Source organism: Argiope bruennichi, chromosome 2 (genome assembly GCF_947563725.1).
Source record: "Argiope bruennichi chromosome 2, qqArgBrue1.1, whole genome shotgun sequence".
Lineage (NCBI taxonomy): Eukaryota > Metazoa > Arthropoda > Arachnida > Araneae > Araneidae > Argiope > Argiope bruennichi.
Window position 1 is genome coordinate 129,581,891 of NC_079152.1, and position 19,694 is coordinate 129,601,584.

Genomic DNA, 19,694 nt, shown 5'->3' on the forward strand with positions numbered 1-19,694 from the left:
TCTATCGAAATATTTTCGACCACTTAGTATTCGATTTCAGTGCTTACTATTGATGTGTTGTTAATAAAATTGAATAATATAAGACATTATTGTGTTTTATATTATTAAAAAATAAAAAAATGCATTTTAATAAAATAAACTTTCTCTTTCATTTCAGTGTTTGAAACTGATATTTATCTAGTTTTTTTCTTTACTTTTAAACCTAATTATAATAACAAAATATTGATTAAATCATTTTATCACTTGATTTTCCTTTATTGATCGTTCGTACATTTTTCAAATTAATTGTAAAAGTATGAATGGGCATAATAAAATTATTTTAATAGCAAGATTCATCAAGTTTTTTTGTGAAATGTAATTCCGCACATATTACACAATATTGCCAATAACTGAAAAAATTAGATAATTAGCCATCTATTGGAATTTTTAAAAATAAACATTCAAATGCAACATTCAGATATAATGTTTGAAAAAAAATCCAAATACTTTGCAAAGAATGGAATTGTTATTTTTATGCCAAATTAAAACGCGATAATACAATTCTATACTATAATGTCATATGATAATCACAAGCATCCTCTTAAACTGTGGTAAAAAGCATAAAATGAACATACTGTATAAATCCATTGAAATCGGGATATACACAGCTGTATTTTAGGATGCATTTCTAAGAACGACACTTTTTCTGAATTAAAAATTTGAAATCACTAATACAATATCCTTGCATATTACATCTTAGTTAATAACTTTAACAACATTCAGATGAGTACAATTTGTATTTGAACAAGACTATTTATTATTGTTAAGCTTTATTTCTTTGAATCAAGACAAAATATTTTATTTAAAAGAAATAAATGCCTTTTTTCTTTGATGAGATATAAAAGATGTTTTGTATTTAAAATAATGTTTCTGGATCTCCTGCATTCCGTTTTTTCCGGAAACATTTAATTGATAAATCTTTTCAAGTGAACTTTTGAATATTTAATAGGAAGTTAAAACAATAGATTCAACGGAGCACCAAGGTTAGTAAACATCCGTCCATTCTGTTAAAAGTGATGCTAAATGAACTTCTCCCACAGCTTCGGTTAAATGTCCTCCAAACACTATAATTTCTTTTGTTGTTATCGTGTTTCACACCCTTCATAGAAGTTTCTATTCTCAAAAATTGATTTGAGGCTATTGTACGAAATAAAATGAAATCGGCAGTGCTAAATACAAGGATATTCATTCATTCATTCATTGCAAGTCATCAGAATGCAATGTGAAAGCATTCCGGACCTAAGTAATAAAACAATGATTAGACAAGCCATTTTTGTATTTCGTAAATGTGCTTATTCGCTAAGTTTCGTAAATGAGTAAAGGAATATAAAATTTACGAAAACTATTTATAAAATAGAAATTACATTGGATGGAAATGGGCAGCACCATTTTGACTCAGGGGCATGAAATAAAATTCCACATATCTTAATAATTTTCAATAATATTCACAATAACCATTCTTAATATATATATATATATATATATATATATATATATATATAGATTTAATTATTTTTATATAAGCATTTTATACTAGTAATTAGCCGTACAGAATGGAAAGATTAGTACTTTCTTCACCTTACACAGTTCGGAGCTAGATGGTTGTTTTTCAAGAAAATAAACAAAATATAAATGATGAAGTCTAAATTCTTTTGCGGTCTCATTGATCAATAAACTGAATTTGTTTGATTTTCGGTTTTAAAAGGTAGATAGTGTGTTTATAGTTATTTGTACTTTTATGTTTTTTTTTTTCTTCTTAGAAACATTAATGCATGTTTTTAAAAATTTTTCATATACAGTCATTTCTGCTTAAAATGCTATTTTCTATACAAATGATAATGTACTATCAATTAAATTTGTGTAGTAATCGTATCGTAATTTACATCATCATCGTTGTATCACAATTTACACCATAGAAGTATAAATCAATAAAAGTTATCATATGTATTATTGAGATATTTTTGATTAAAAACTTACCTACAATAAGATATTTTTTAAAGCATTTTTTTTTTTTTTTGCTGTATCGACATTGTAGGATTAAAAAGAAGAAGAAACTGAAAGTTCAATATAATTTCTACACTTTTTTTTTATAATGAGAAAGCCTATTTTCATTTGCAAATAAATTTTCAAAAAATATTTTAGCGAAAATTTTTTTGAAACTGTTGGCTTTCTATACAATACAACAAAAACTCCAATTTCCCTTTTCCAGACATAACATCCATTTCATTTCAACATCATTAAATCAAAATTAATTTTCCATAGTCGGTTCGAAATTATTTCAGGCTTCTATAAAAACTTTTCAAATTCATTGTTCACTTTAAACCTAATTTCTAGAATCGCGAATAATAAAGATAAATAAATATCCAAGATAGCTAAACAGGAAATTGAAAAATTTCCTATAATAAACATTGGAAAAAATTCAATCAACAATCCTTATTATAATATATCAAGACTATTGTGATGGTTGTAATATTTTTTAAAAAAATATTTAATAATAAACATATTTCTAGTGATATTTATCCTTATGACTTAAGAAAATAAGTTTGTGTGCGAATATTATTCCGAAGATGAATTTCCACACCCAAAGATGCACTAAAAAACTTATGACATCCTGAAAAAAGCTTAAAAACCTTTTCTTTTTCTTTTTTCTTTTTTTTTATCAGCGCACAATGTTTTTACGACAACTCCATTTCACCTTCCATTCATAGATTCTCTATTTAAAAATAAACCTTTAACTTTTTCAAAGATAGTTTATTCTTTTCGTAAATAATTTGTAGCTAATAGGGCTCATTTTTCATAATTTCCAATTCGATTTTTTTTTCTTTGAAGTTTACACCATGACTTTCTTGTTTCTCTTTTCTCACTTTGTAAGATTCCTTAGAAATGGTAAATGACATTTATTATTTTTTGCAAGTTATTTCGGTCTAATAAATATAAAGTGGTATATAGCGTTACAGTATATGGTTACTAAATTTTCAAAAGAAAAAAATTGTTATTCTTATAGAACGAAAACGAGATCCTAATGGAAGACATTGTAGCGAAAATAGTCCACCACTGAAAGCGAGGATTTAGATAACGGCGAGTTAAAAGCCTTGAAAAGGCTGATGAATTTTATCCCACAAAGGGCGTAAATTTAGTAGTGAGTGAAAGATATTTTTCTGAAATTGGAAGGACTGCAGCCAGGAATATTGTGAATAAGTTCGTAAATATACCATTTTATCAAAAAATATTTTTATAAAGTGTTGAATATCAGACATACTTAGGTATTGATATTTAATATCATTTAATTTTGACATATAACAAGTTGTCATTCACATTCTCTTGACAGCAAAAGTTATCTGTCAATGTAGAATTTGAAGCGATTTGAAGAAGCCTATGATTAGTTTATATTTCCTTATTTTAACACGTTTCTCAGCACTTGAATCGTCTGTGATTCATACTTCCTATCTAATTAGACATTTTTCTTCTCTGAAACAAATAAAAGAAAGCAAATACGTAAGCATCTTATTAGATAGTGGTTCGAATCCCAGGTATCAATCGTGACAGCGGACAAGTTCATAAAAAGTCCTAAGGCGATCAGTTAAGGCACTTTTAAGGAAAAAATATTGAAGAGAAATAGATGCTAGTAGTATAACTCAGTTGAAAATGAAAATCTTTTCCAGAAATCTTATTATGTATTTATTTTTGATATAAAACATTAAATTGCTCTGAAATCGATTTAAATTATTTTTTAAGGTAATGACTATTTATGAATAAAAACAACATACATTCTTTTCTATGCTTATCAGAAATGAAAACTTGTATTTTCACACATGTGGGTCCATTTGTCCATTTTTGATTCGTATGCGATTTCGTAAATAATACCTTCATTATTTTAAAGTCCCAATTCATTAATAAAAACGTAAATTTTCAAAAATATTAAGCAATAAAACTAATATAAAAGCACTGGAAACCAAAAATTAAGAAATACAGAATACCAGCATAACAAACAACCATCGTCTCTTGTACGAAATCAAGTTATTTTTCCACCGCCCTAATTCAACAATAATCGCCAAGTGGAACTTCACAAAACATGAATCGCTTGCATTGCTATTACGCGAACTGCGAACAGATTAATTTCGAAACAAATTTCTTCGCTTGTTAGCAGGCTGCATCTTGGCGATAAAAAGTTGTTAGGAAAGCAGCAGCCATAATTAGTTGCTGCAGTTAAGAGTCTATTTTGCATGCATGGACTGAGGAGAAAACGTGCGACTGAAGATTAATGGTTTGGAAAACAATGGTGGGTGCACAAATAACTCGAGTAATTTGTCTTTAGAACGAATGGAGGGAGAAAAAAATGCCAAGTGTAACCAAGGTTGAACTTAAATTAAAAAGATACCTAGGGAATTCATCCTTAGAATTTTAAACAGTATTTTGTGGAATGTTATCTTGTAATCAAGAAAGAGATTAAAAAAAAAAGAGCTACGCGGTTCACTTTTGGTGATAGCATACTTTAAATAAATTTCTAAAGATCTATTACAGATTTGTTAGCTGATTTTCTATATTTAGGATAATTGAATTTCAAATTAAATTTTCCTGTATAACCTCACATTTTGTCACAAATTCTACTTTGGCCTCATGTATAAATTTAACATCCCAAACATAAAATTCAGTTCAGGAGAAGTATACTGCCATCAAACAGAAAAAAAAATGCGATGGATATTTCCTACAATTTTATGAAGCAGATCTTGAAGTTTAAAAACAATAATCTTGATATCCTGAAGATACTCTGCAATTTATTCAGCAGAAAGCAAACACAAAAAAACTATGATTTTGTTCCAGATTCTAATCAATCAATTTAAGTGGACAGCGGACTTTGAAATAAGCAAAAATGGACGAAAACATGAAATTTTGTTTTTGTCGTTTCTTTACCAAAATATATGTTTATATTCAAATAAAAAATGGCATAAAAAGTATTATTCTATAAAACAAATATTTTAAGTGCCTACAGGAAAAAGAGAATATCTTAATGAATGTTCTCAAATTTATATTATAATTAGATTTTATTATCTTTAAAATGTTCCAGATGTCTTAATTTTTGAAGAAATTAAATAAAATTGATAATAAAGATTTCTGTTAAACATTAAAAGAAAATAGGGTATGCATTTTATATTTCGAGTTTGTTTAGATAGCTAAAAGTCAATTTTAGTTCAAAAAATCATAAAATACCTTTTAAAATTTTGTATGTGTACATAAAAATATTTCTAATTAGCATTTAATTGGAATTACAAAATCATACACAGTTCGTCTCCAAATAAATTTATATTGGGTAATAAGAAAAAAAATTAAAATAAAGTCGCCTGGAAGATTTTTAAATTTTTAAGAATTATGTCTTTCAATTTAAAATATATATATATATTTTGTTTTTAAAAGTTTAAAGATATTTGGCGCATTTATATTTTAATATATATGCATATAAAATTTCATAACCCTATGTGAACAATTCGCAAAAAGTGAGTCCACCGTCCCCTTAACAGCAATAGTCTTACAATTATACTCAAATTAAATTTAATTAACATAAAAGCTTTATTTAATATTTTACTTAATAAAATAACTTATTTATCACAGAAAAGTTATATAGATTGTTTATCTAATCTTGAACAGATTGATCTTGAATCTATTACGAAATAGCAAATGTTTTTCAGGTACCAGAAACATAAAAATTTATTTATTTTTGAAAGCTTTCCTCATTTTCCGAATATTTTACAGACAATTTAAATTAATTTGACATACAGAAACTTTCCCATCCTATCATCTTGCAAATGCATATTATAACATAAATATGTAATTCTACATATTTATGCACAATTAATCTTTATAGAGAATTAATATCAGATGGCCTCCCTCCCTCTGTTTCTCTTGGAAAACCTATTGTCCATAAGTACAATAAGAGAGAGATACGATATAAACATTCGTCTTTATCTTTTGATTTTAAAAAATTCTTTTTATTTCAAATCACCTCATGAATATTAAGCATTCCAACTGCTTTTGTTTTTACCAGTAAGTGAATGATAATTGAAAAAATAAAATTAACAATGTCATCAAGCTTTATCTCTTGATCTCATTTTTTGGCGGAAGTCCTCATGTTCTTGTTTAGTGAGGCATAGCGAAACACTAGAGAGGAATTTCTCTGATAAAAGTTTTGAATATGAGTATACAAAAAAATATTATCGAGAATGGAACTTTGGAATATAGAACTATCCTAGTTCTCCAAAGAGATCCACATTTTGTTTCCTCCAATGAGAATATGATTATTCTTTATGAGAAAGAATGATGGAAATTACAACTTTTGTCCAATATTTTTATGATATTAGCTAAAAAATTGATTTTTTAAAAAAATTGATTGCCTATTTTCATGTCCTAGTTGAAAAAAATATGGCTTTCGAAACTAAAAATACCAAAGCTTAAATATCCTCTTAATTAAAAAAAAAATGAATTCCAATGGTATTCAATAAATTTTGTAACATTTCATTGGATTTTCTTTATATTAGTAATAACTTTTTAAAATTTATCTCCATTGTTCTCTGTGGTTAAGAAGGTGTAATAAGTTGAAAAGTTAGTATAAGTTAAATAAAAGATAAAATACCTACAGAATTTTACCGAATTAACTTAATAGTCTACAAATAAGATAATTAGAATTTTAGTGCAGTGTGATGATTATTTCTTATTACTACAATTTCTATGGGGTTTTTTTATAATATATAATTTGAGGAAAAATGTTAAACTATTCAAGGCGGCTACAAATATGAAAGAAATTCTAGACTATCACATAAATATATTATGAGAGACATTAAATGTTAAAATTATTATTAAGGATTAAATGACCATAGTTTAAAAAAAAGCTAAATAAAATGACAATTGAATTTTTAGATGTACATCTTATGGACATATTCTAAATCATATTCATAATTAATTTTTTATTTAAGGAATAAATATAACAGTTTTATTGGGTGAATTACATTTTATATAATTAATTATTCAAAGTTTTTGATTATGCTTGTCTAATTTTCTTCACATGAAGTAAATTCTTATCCTTTTTTTACTAAAAACCAACAACAACAACAAAAAAAAAACAGTTTTTAAATCTGCAATGGCATTTTACATTTTTTGTATATTTTTTGGGGTTATTTATATCAACTATTTCAATCAGAGCATAATTTTAGAAGCTATTTAATATACATTCAAAACCATTCAATATCCGCTTTTCCAAACAAAATTTATATATTTTAAATTGTGTCTACAGTCACTTATTTTTATAAACCTTCTTTTATATTCTTACATAAAATTTTCGAATTCATTGACGTTTGAATTTATCAATAAATACCTGGGGCAGAAGCAAATTAAGTTTACTGCCGCATTTTTTATATTTTAGACATTTATTTTTTGCATTAATGAAATAAAATTTTAAATTCTTTACGAACGTAGGCATTTGAAAGAAAAAAAAACTTTAAAGCATTTAAAAAATGCTGAGATAACCTGTAGTAATTTTTAAAAATTGCAAAAAGAAAAAAAAAAACATAGATGCGTGGAAGATAATTTTAAGTGCAATTTTAAATTGAGCAAAATTCTTCAAATGTTACACTTTAAATTTTAAAATTTAAAAAAAACTTTGTTAAAATTATAATGTAAAAGCATGAAAAATAATAAAATACTCTATAAAAAAATAATACTATTTACCTTGGTAGAAATAGGGAAATATAAATTCATACTTTCTTTGTCATTTTTTTATATCTGAATTGGTATGTAATTATTTCTGATCGCATTTTAAAAATATTTTTTTCCTTTTTATTCAATCAATTAATTCCGAAATTTTTAAATAATCAGTTTTTATTTGCGTTTCGTTTTCTAAACTCATTTCCTATGTCAAGACAAAAACTCATCATTTTTAAAAATATATAAAAGACATAAAAATCATTTTGATTTAAAAAAACATTTCAACGTTTATCTCTTTTTGTTAAAATCTTTTGCCAGAATCGATTTTAAAGTAGTTGTCCAGTATACAGATACGAAGCTGTACTTCTAAATCCTTGCTCATTTCTAATTAAATCTTTAATTTTTGTTACATTGTTTTCTCTACTATCTAATTAGATGACGCCTTCAATTTTGTTAATTTGTTGCCATATAGTTTCTACTAAGAATCCGCAGAACATTTGTGACGCTTATGGATAATTCATTTTTGTACTTGATCAAAACACCTTTAAATGATTGAAAAGTCAATAAAAGTTGATAAAGTCAAAATTTTGAATTCGATAAACGAAGCACAAAATCATAGTTAACGGGGCAATAATATTATCTAACAATTATTTATATATTGTTTCTTAATATTATTTAGTAAATATACTGAGAATGAAATTTATTTTAAATAATTTTCTTATCTTAAAATTTATTTTTTGATCATTTTATTACTTTTTCGTTTAATTTTACAGGAAATACGAATAAATAATATTCTTTAAAAAATTTTCTAATGCCTTTTTTTTTAATTAACTCATCAACTAACCAATTACTTCTCATTATTATTACTTTACATTATTTTATTATCTCCTGTTTTTATATATCAGTTGGTAATATAGTTTGATTCATAACTGAACCACAACTATATTGTAAAAGTGAAATGTTATGGATAGTATTATGAATTCATTATTAATAATAGGTATCTTCAAAGATTAGCGCAATGCATTTAAAATTCATTGACAGTAATGATCAAAACATTTGAAAATTATTTTTCTTGTGAATTCGTTTAAAGCAGTAAAGTATTTTATGGATTTTCAGTTCCAATTTCTTTTGTTAAATAAAGGATTTAAATCTAGTTTATCCATTAGAATGAATTCAAACGTTATAATTTGACATTAAATTATAACGTTTACGTTATAATTTAACGTTATACATAAGCTATCTTGAGTTTAATATATACTGCTATCTTGAGTTTTAATATATACTGTATAACGTTATACATAAGCTATCTTGAGTTTTAATAGACATTTTAACATCAGCAACCTTGAATTCATTTTAATTTACTTATCAGTAAGTAGAAATCCAAAAGAGCAAAATAGCACTGGATAAATAAGAAAGGAAGAATAACGAATTATATATTTCCGACTCATTTCACAAGAATTTTTTACTGTATATTAATGAAGGATTTTTAGGATTTAAATGTTATGATTTCATTCATTTCTCATCACTTTCTGAATATTTGTAAGATGGTTTTTGAAACGATGAAGTGAATGATAAATATTCACTTCATCTTCCAAATTATAAATAGAAGATAAAATTCTTAGACGAACTTATTTCTATTTCTCAGAGACAAGGATTGCTTGTAAGAATTTTAGTAGGTCTTGCATATCATTATGTAACCACAAGTATTTTCTCTTATCAAAAAAGGGGCGTTGTTTCAGGATGACAACATAACTTGACAATGTGGAAAGTTCACTAGAAAATGTTACATCTGTAAAAGAAAAATGAATTTTTTAAAAAGAATTAGGCAAATAAGGAATGAAACTAAAATTTATTTCATCTGAGATTTGATTTATTATATTATGAAAATTCCTCCAGTGAATCTCGAATATAGAATCTAATACTTTTCGGATGAATTATTAAATATATTGGTTATATTTTTCTTTATTATCAAAGGAAGTTCAATAAATAATACTTATTCTAAGTTTTTTTCACAATTTATTTTCCAAGATTGTTGTATGATAAATCTCGATAGTCCTTATTTAAGATTTTATGAATTATTTTCTATCTTCAATATTATAAAACTTAATCATTACGTCATTTTCAGAGCAAATATCTTATTATATGAGCTAAACCAATTTCTGTGAATAATTGTCCATTTTTTTCTCGAACAATTTATTTTCATGCCGACAACCGAAAATAGGAAACCCTTGATTGGATTTCTACATTATTTCTTAGACTGAATTTTATCCAATATTTAAAAAGAAATTCTTAATGGTTAATCTAATTAAATTTTTAACTATCATAACTAAATAAACACAATTATGATAATTTTTTATCGTTGAAACATAGCTTTGCATTAAATTCTATAAATTAAAGGCGAATTAAAAATAACCTTTCTTAATAATGGTATTTCTGCATTTTTACTAGGAAAAATTATATTCGTTATCTTATATATGCTGTTTAGTACCTTGTATTGATTTTGTAATCTATTATACATTCCGTAGTTAGAAACAGTATATATGAATTCATAAAAACATTTATTAAAATAAAGTGGGTTTAAAAAAACAAAAAGCTGAGATCTTTTATTTAATTTGCTAAAATCATTTCTTTCTACATAGAAATATTTTACATTTGATTTTCTAGATTTTTCAAGTCATACAGTGGAAACACATGCTACAGGATCATGTAGAAAGAGGATTCCGGAATTTTATTGCGTTATAATATTATATTGTAAGTTAGCCGCGTCAGTACACTTTTGATATATTTTATTAAGATTAGTATGATAATACACATAAACCCGAAAATACATTGATCACACTACGCTTATTAAACTAAACACTGAAACATAACAAAGAGGATATTTATAACAACGGAAGAGGAAACATATAATTATTACTAGAGCAACAGTTAAAAAAACAAATCATTATTTGAAACTTTTAAAATAAGCATAGTTTTAAATAATACCATAAAAATTGAATGAATTTAACTTTTCAAAATTTAATTATATACTGTAGAGACATTTCGGAACATTGATTCGAATATCAGTATTCATTAAAGTTCATTCTAACTCATTAGTTATTATTAAACTGACAGTAATAAGTATATACAGAAGCATAGTGTTAAAATCGATAGACAATTTTTCAAAATTTATTGATTATTATTTAATTAATAAAAATTATCAAATAATGGACATTATAAGTGGTTTAATGGTATAAAAATTTATAAGAGTGCTTTTATTTTATTCATGAAAAGCTCCTCAATTCAAGCCCGAAAAGTTCATACAAAAAATTTGTGCTACTCCCTATGAAAGTGGAAAACGCAAATACAATAATACCGATAGTTTTATTTGCGTATTTTACCGAAAATTACATTATAACATATTTTTTCAGAAGATAAGACTGCATGAATGCATGCGTTTAGTTATCGATCTAATGTGTTGATATTGTTGAGAGAAATCTATCGATATATCTAAGTCAGAAATCTATCGATATATCGAGTTGCTGAAATCGATAGAAACAATTAACATTATTGTGTAATAAAAATGCATTAAAAAATTTTTAAGACTCTCTTTTTATTTTATTCTTTTCCTTACATTTTTGTCTACATAAGTTCGCACAAATATCAACAATACAACTTTCCTTGAAGGTAAACTCTACGCTTTCCCTGTTGAATTCTTCCTGAAAATGTACGATATTTTATTTTCTCCAATAATTTCACAACAAACTCAGGATTACATTTCCACAAACTCGAATTCGATGTTCATAAACTGCATTTCATCCACTGACATCTGTTGTCAATGGATTCGAAACCCAAGGCAAACTTTACTTAAGACATAAGGTCACGTTGAAAGAAGACAGAGCGGTAGAAAAAACGAAAAGAAAAGAAAAAAAACATTAAATTACAAAGGCCGATGCAAGAAAAAATAATAATGTTCAAACCGTCTCATTAAAAGCGGAAAATCCAAATTCAATTCATCCGCCTTGTATCTACTAAGATTGGTTAAGGACAGCTATAACAGCGAGATTAAAAACTGGCCTATTGTTTGAACGGAGAGAGCAGAACAAGAATCTGGGGAGAAAGTCTCAAGTAAAACAAAAACACGTGCGACGAAAAGGAAAATACAAACAGCAGGCGGAGGGATGACCGCCAGGCCGGTCCTCCCGAGCTCACGTGACCCAGAGATCAGCCAGTGCATCGACACCAGACTTGCGGAACCGGCTCTTAAACCATAGCAGTCTCATCGCTTTATTCATAGCACCTCTCACTCTCTCTCAGTCCATCTGCATCCAACGGTAGCGAGTGGTCGTGTTTTCAGATTACCTCTCCTGCCTGCATCACTAACCCATTTCAAACGATGAAGCCTCTGCTCGCCACGGTAGTGGCTCTCCTGTTGATGGTGCACTTCAAAATGCACGCTGCGGCGCCTCAACCACTATCGCTTTTAAATACGACGGATGCTGATGAATTGATTGAAATGCCCTCCACGACCGACATCAATAAAGATAATGAAGATAAATCAAAATCCACGACATTGGAGGATTCGATTGATCATATTTCAACTGAGGCTTCATCCGGAAATATTTCTGAAAAACGCAGTGATGAAGATTTTAAGGAAGAAGTTCCTAGTACATCTGATGGAAGTAACATTGCAGAGAGCAACTCTGGCTCTGATGAGTCTTCAGAGAAAATTGCTGATGAAACGACAATATTTGAGGTTAATACAAACGAAACTAAATTTACGACTGATGATAATGGAGATGATGTTAAGTCAACCCCAGTAGTTTCAGCAGCTGAAGCTAAAGATGTTGGTAATGATCCCAAATATGCTACGGAAAATATTGAAGATATTGTAAATAAAGATGAAATTCCTGAAGTTATAGCTGTCTCAAGATATGTTCCTCCTCTTGATCCTATGAAGCACATGCTCATGATGGCTGAAGTAAAAAAACAGCTAGAATTCAGTTCAAGCACTGTTGAGGTACCATCAACAAATTCACCAACGACTACTGTAGAAATTCTTACTTCCGATAAGTCTGTTCCGGAGGAAGTCGGTAAACTTGCAGCTGAATCTTCTGAAGTAGAGAAATTAGCAGTTTCTACTACAGGTCCTACAACTTCTAGTCCAAATATTCCTACTATATTAATTAATCACGCTGATGAAATTTCTTCCGAAACAGAAAATATCAGCACAAGTGAGTCATCACAATCCTCTGAAGAGAATAAAGTAACAGAAGCATCTTCTACTACAGCTGTAACAGATAATACTCCAATTGATGTGTCTTCCAGTAATACTCACGATATAAATCACGAAAGCTCAGTTTTATTACACAGCTCGGAATTATTTTCAGGAAAGAATGAGTCATCTGAGAATTCTACGAATTCGAATGAATCTTTCTATAGTGAGTCCACTGAACAGTCTCAAACGAGTTCTCCTATAGAATCAACAACTATTTTATTGTCATCTGTAACTTTTGCTACAGATTCTCCTCATTCGTCAACTGATATTAAGAGCGAAGAGTCAATTGAGGAAGCCAGTTTAGTTAGAAGCGACGATGAAACTGATTCAGTAGAAATTTCTGAAGCCGAAGAAAATACGACGCAACAACCCAAACCTACCGAAAAAATTGATGTCTTGGAGGAAAAAGAATCTAATGTTTCTTTTAGTGAAGCACCGTCCACACCAGTATTTTATTCAGAATCAGATTTGTTAACAACTGTCAAGCCAGTTGTTGAAACAGAAATAATAAATGAAAAATTGTTAGCATCTGAAGATGAGGTGGAAAGGAATGTTACTTTAGAAGAATCAGAAATAAAAGAGGAATCTTTACCCTTCAGTACATCTGATGCTATTGAAAGAGAAAACGTTACTTATTCATCAGTTGAAATTGCTGAGAGCAGAAATTCCGATTCTTCAACTCCAAGCGCACCAGTTGACCAGGAAACGACCACTCAAAATATTTTAACAACGATTAGGGACATTGTATTTGGTTTTTCAACATCTGCTCCTGAAAAAGATACTGATAGCCCAAAATCGGAATCACCGGATTTGATTTCCACTAGCTCTGAAAATGACATTCCATCCGAATCAGTAATGGATTCAGAAAGTATTGATAATGCTGAAATAAGATCAGAATCTGAACTACCTGCTGATAGTTTAACTTCCGAAATTATAAAAGTAGAAGCAGAAGTTACAAGTATTGACAGCATATCAACAGAAAATCCAATTTCTGTGCCTTCTGCAATTTCAGATGGGGAAACGAAAGCAGACTTGAAAGAAGATTTGCCAACAACTATCTCTACCGAGGAGGTATTAAAATATTCACCAGATAAAGAACCAGAATTTGTTAACAATACTGATGATAGAGATACTATTTTATTTGAAAATCTGACTGAAACAACTGCTGCTCCAGAAATTTTAAGTACTGTTGAAACTCCTTTAAAATCTGAGTTGTTAGAATCATCTGATCCTGTTAATGTACCAGAAATATCCAGTGAAGAACCAGCAAATAATGATTCCCTACCTGAGGAGAAACAAACTGTGAAGTTAGATACAAAGAGCCGTTATGTCAGTGGCAACAACTCGGACATGGTCGCTGCAGTGCAGTTCCTGCATTATCATGACAAAGCAAGTTCGGAACAATGCTTCAAACTAGTCGATGCACACTGGAAATACGCTACAAACCTCACCGATGAAAACAAGAAAAAGCAGGTAAGTGTTTTAGAATTTTCTTTGTATCCACAGTTTTCAAATTATTTAATATTTTCTACAAAATATTCAATAGTTATGAAGAATTCGTTTCTGAAAGAATCTTTATAAATTCAGTAAACTTTAAATTGCCTTCTAAATTAATGGAGTAAAAATTCATTATATATTGTTTAATATTCATGTAAATATGCATTATCCTCTTTAAAGAGTGAAGTTATTTAAATTTTCCATTAATCTAACAATTGCATTTTTTTTTTAAATTTCAGAATTAATAATAAAACCAGTTTTTATTTTAACCAATTCAATCTAACGGAGAAAGTTTTGCATTCCTAATTTTGATTTCTTTACTAGCTTTCAAAAGAATAAACTCACTTTTCTTTCTTCTACCTTTGAATGAAACCCGTTTCCAGTTTCTGCTTATTCTTTCTACAAATTTAATTAAACTACCAACCATATTTTTATTATATAGGGAATCACAGTAATATAATATCTCATTTTTAAAAGATTTAAAAGAATATGTCAGTAACGTTTCAAAATATTACTTATCTCACAAAATTGCTTATTATATATATATATATATATATATATATATATATATATATATATATATATATATATATATATAATCTTTAAAATACAGCAATATATATATATATATATATATATATATATATATATATATATATATATATATATTATATACTAAATCCATCCATATCTGTATTTTAATATTAAATCCATCAAATTCATACAAGTGTATGTTAATCATTATACTGTTTTTTTTCTCTTTATTTAAAATAATTTTACTGTTTCCTTCAAATTATTATTATTAAAAAAGAGAGCTGCGTTTCTTTTAAAAGCCTCTACGCATTTGGAAGGAAATCTTTAAACAAAACTATGTCCTATTTTTACTATCGAATTACAAAATAAAATGTATGCTGTCGAGTTATAAGAAAATCGAATTAATATATTAATTTAACTTCAAATTTGTACCTTTCAAATTAAATAACTTGAATGAAGTCAAAATAAATTACAGTTACGGCAGAATTAGTTCGATTTAAATTAATTACAAAGGCATTTAGTTATTATTTAAATTCAATTATTTTTCTTGTTTTGACTGAAAATTGTGCATAGGAAATATAGTATTAGAAAGCTGAATTTATTCAAATTATGAAATAATGTCATTTAATAATTAAGTATGAATGAATGGAAGCATTATTTAGTTACACTTTCTGAGCCAATTTTAGATATTATGTTCGCTTTCCTTTACAGCAAACGCTTTCACTTTCAAATTTAAATCCGTACTGAAGGCAATAAATACCCTTGAAATAAAAATGCCCTAAACTCTTCTTAGAATTAGCTCAGTTAAAGATATTTTAAGTAGATCGGAACTGGTCTATTCATATAAATAGAGAATATGTTGTGACCCAAATCTTATTTCTATTTAATGCTACCTTTAGTGGAATGGTGAGATAAAAAACTTTGAGGGCCCCTCAAAACCGGAATGTATGTTAAAAATCTTCTAAGAAGGTAGGTTACAATTTAGGGCAGATTTTATGGGTTTGGAAAGTTTCAAGAAAAGTATTTACTAGTTTTCGTTATGCTCTAGTGAATGATATCCTTTTATACTTAGAGCTCGTAAAACTTAAGTATGTATGTATTTATAACAACTGAAGTGTTATAAATAACTTCTTAGTATTGTTTTGATTTAAATATGGTTGCTGAAGTCAGTTCAACATTCAAAATGATCTGTACCTTTCCTCTGAAAAGTGTTATTTGTTTTACAAAGAACGGAAATAATTCGCGTTGTTCGCTGCAGGCTTGTGTGTAGGCATAATTTTATTATCTTATTATTTAATATCATATATCAGCAGATAAAAATCTTATAACTAACGGAACGTGCAGAATGCACAAAATAAAATACTAAAACATTTGGATATCTACCATTCAAAGTGTATTTGTTGATTATTTTGTTGAAAAGGATTTTTTTAATGAATTTCAAGGATCTGTTTTTATTTTTTCCGCTATTTTTAATTTTAAACAAAAATTCAGAGTAAAAAAAAAAAACCTTAAAAGTAAAAATTTCTCTGAAACGAAAAAATTAGGACAAAATTATCAAAACAAGATAACATTAAATATAATTTAACTAAATTCTATACTTAATCTGTTTCTAAGCGCATTCATTTTACTACAAACAGAACAGAATTATGAAGAGATATCGTCGTTTATAGACCATTAGTAATCAGTAAGATACCGCAGAAATCCAAAATTCTGATACTGTTGTGGATTAAGAAATTATCTCCAAAATTCCCTTTTCGCAATTTAACTATTTTCCCAAATAAATATAGTTTGGTTATATTAGCATGTAAGCAGTACAGAAGCTATATTGAAACGGATATCATAGATATGAACTATGGTCAGATAAAGAGGAAAATACCAGAGAATCTTTCAAAGTTTTAGTGTAAAACGCAGTAATCAGATAAAGAATAGTAGAGCAGAACAATTGCCAGTAGAGCACCAGAACAATATTCATGGTGGCAACGATGTAATTGGGCTTCAAAACAAATAATTCGAATCATCGTAATCTTTCAAGTTACAGAGCAAAGTCTAAAAATTCGTTTTTACAATAATTAGTTGCATTAAAATTAGACTGCTGTATAGCTCATTTTGTAGTTCTGCAAACAGAAATTTGATACAGTTTTAAATTGTTGTATCTAAATCAACGAAATGTAATTAGTTCCAGTTTTTGTATCTGGGAGCAATTACAAATATAAGGGGAAAAACAACTTACAATATAAAGAAACTATTTAATTCTTAGCACGTTGTGCTTTCAAGAACATTCTACCGATGTTATACCTAGTGTAGGAATGATATAATTGTTTTAAACTCTAATGCATATGGTATTTTAAAATTTAAGTTTCTTCTTTCTAATAATTAAGCTTGGTAGCAGATCTTTTGGGAATAACGTCTCTAATGCTAATGCATTTGGTATTTTAAAATTTAAGTTTCTTCTTTCTAATAATTAAGCTTGGTAACAGATCTTTTGGGAATAACATTTTGTCTCTAATGCTAATGCATTTGGTATTTTAAAATTTAAGTTTCTTCTTTCTAATAATTAAGCTTGGTAACAGATCTTTTGGGAATAACATTTTGTCTCTAATGCTAATGCATTTGGTATTTTAAAATTTAAGTTTCTTCTTTCTAATAATTAAGCTTGGTAACAGATCTTTTGGGAATAACGTCTCTAATGCTAATGCATTTGGTATTTTAAAATTTAAGTTTCTTCTTTCTAATAATGAAGCTTGGTAACAGATCTTTTGGGAATAACATTTTGTCTCTAATGCTAATGCATTTGGTATTTTAAAATTTAAGTTTCTTCTTTCTAATAATTAAGCTTGGTAACAGATCTTTTGGGAATAACATTTTGTCTCTAATGCTAATGCATTTGGTATTTTAAAATTTAAGTTTCTTCTTTCTAATAATTAAGCTTGGTAACAGATCTTTTGGGAATAACATTTTGTTAATTTTTTTGTCGAAAGTACGAGGTTTTATTCTAGATATACATCTAAAGAACCGATTAAGGTCACATTTGACAGGAAAAAAAAAACGGAAGATAATTTCACAAATAAATTATTTCTCAACCAGTTTTCCTTGAAGCTTAAATTGGATGTATGCTTCTGCTTTTCTTACCGATTTACGCCAGGAATTTATCTTCCCGATACGTTTCAAATAGAAAAGAAAATTAAACATTGCAAAATTTTCATTACCTGATTATTTCAAAACCGTTTGATGAGATGCGTTATGTTTCTATCAGGAGTAACAGTTAATATCAAGAAGGAAAAATTATTATTTTTTTCTTGGGTCATGCAAGTACATCGATTGCAAAAGTCACTTGCGGATTGTTTGATTTGATAGAGCACTGAGGATGTTTGTATATTGTTATTTTAGTTTTTGTCCTTATTCAATATGTCACACTTATCAAACTTATTACAACAAATTTAAAATATTTTATGCTATTATAGGATAGAATATAATGGCAGTTCCATTCATTTCAAAAATAGTTATTATCTAAATATAGATGATAAGAAATCCACATTTGGAGAGCTAATATTCAATGCAATGGGCATTAAACATTTAAAATCACCTACTAAGTTTCTGATAATACTTAATTTCACATCATTTTTTGCACAGCGGGAATAATATTAATAGGATCTATTTTATGACATATAAATTCCTTCATATAAGCCATTATTGCATAGAAGGCACAGTGCAAACTCCTATATTTGTAACATAAAAAAATTTTTAAAACACATAATTTTTAATAAGCAAGAACTTATTTTATAATCTTGCTGTTAGCTTATATAATTTTTTTAGTCAAACAACGGTAAAAATTTACCTTTACATTGATCAGTAATATATTTTTTGAATAAATGTTTATTAAAAAATTAATAAAATTTATTCTAACGACTGTAGCTCCAAAAGTTATAGGATATCATAGAAAAAAATTAAGTACTCCAATATATCTGCTTTTGGAAAAGTATCCCAATCAATAATATATAATGTTTTGTAAAGGTTTAAATTGCGGTTGATCTTTTACGTAAAAGGTTTTCCGTATCTCAGAAATATATACCATTTTAATATTAAGTTGATACAATTACTAGTTTTACTATTCTAAAACTAATAATTCTGTGGGTCAGTTTAATAGGAATTAAATATTTAATGAATATTTTTAATCCTCTTAAATGAAACGTTTTCATCCGAAATAGTTTCTTTGCCATCCGTTATAATTATTTTTAAAAATAAGCATTAGTTTTTTCACAAAAATTATAAAAGAATTTCGTGCCAGAATTTTCAAACAATGCAGATTATTTAAAAAATTTAAGATTAATTGAAACTGCAATTACTTATAAAAAGATTAATTAAATTTTTAATAATAAATAGGATGTTTAACATTATATGTAATTACTCATTAAAAAACTAACTTTCTATCTTCACTATTAAAAATATCACAATATTTAAATTATTAAATTTTTACCAGTCAAATACAAAGTAACCTTAAATTTAATAACTGTTTACTGTCAAAAGAAAATCTTTGAGCAGAGATTAAACATTTCTACAATATTTTTACACCTTCATTTTTAAATACATTTTGATTTTGAAGGTCTATGGTGAAAAGTATAAATAATTGTAGATATGCATATAGAAATTCCTATTAGTCTTAATTCTGATAATACGT

At 27.4% G+C, this 19,694-nt stretch overlaps 1 protein-coding gene across 1 annotated transcript in view; it reads left to right on the plus strand.

Annotated features, from left to right (window-relative positions):
- The first annotated feature begins 11,907 nt into the window (after positions 1-11,907).
- The window catches only part of LOC129960278 (inactive angiotensin-converting enzyme-related protein-like), a 58,878-nt gene continuing 51,091 nt past the window's right edge, over positions 11,908-19,694 (plus strand). The window contains exon 1 of the mRNA XM_056073583.1: positions 11,908-14,461. Coding sequence (XP_055929558.1) covers positions 12,107-14,461 — 2,355 coding nt within the window. The 5' untranslated portion in view covers positions 11,908-12,106. The remainder of the gene's footprint in view (positions 14,462-19,694) is intronic.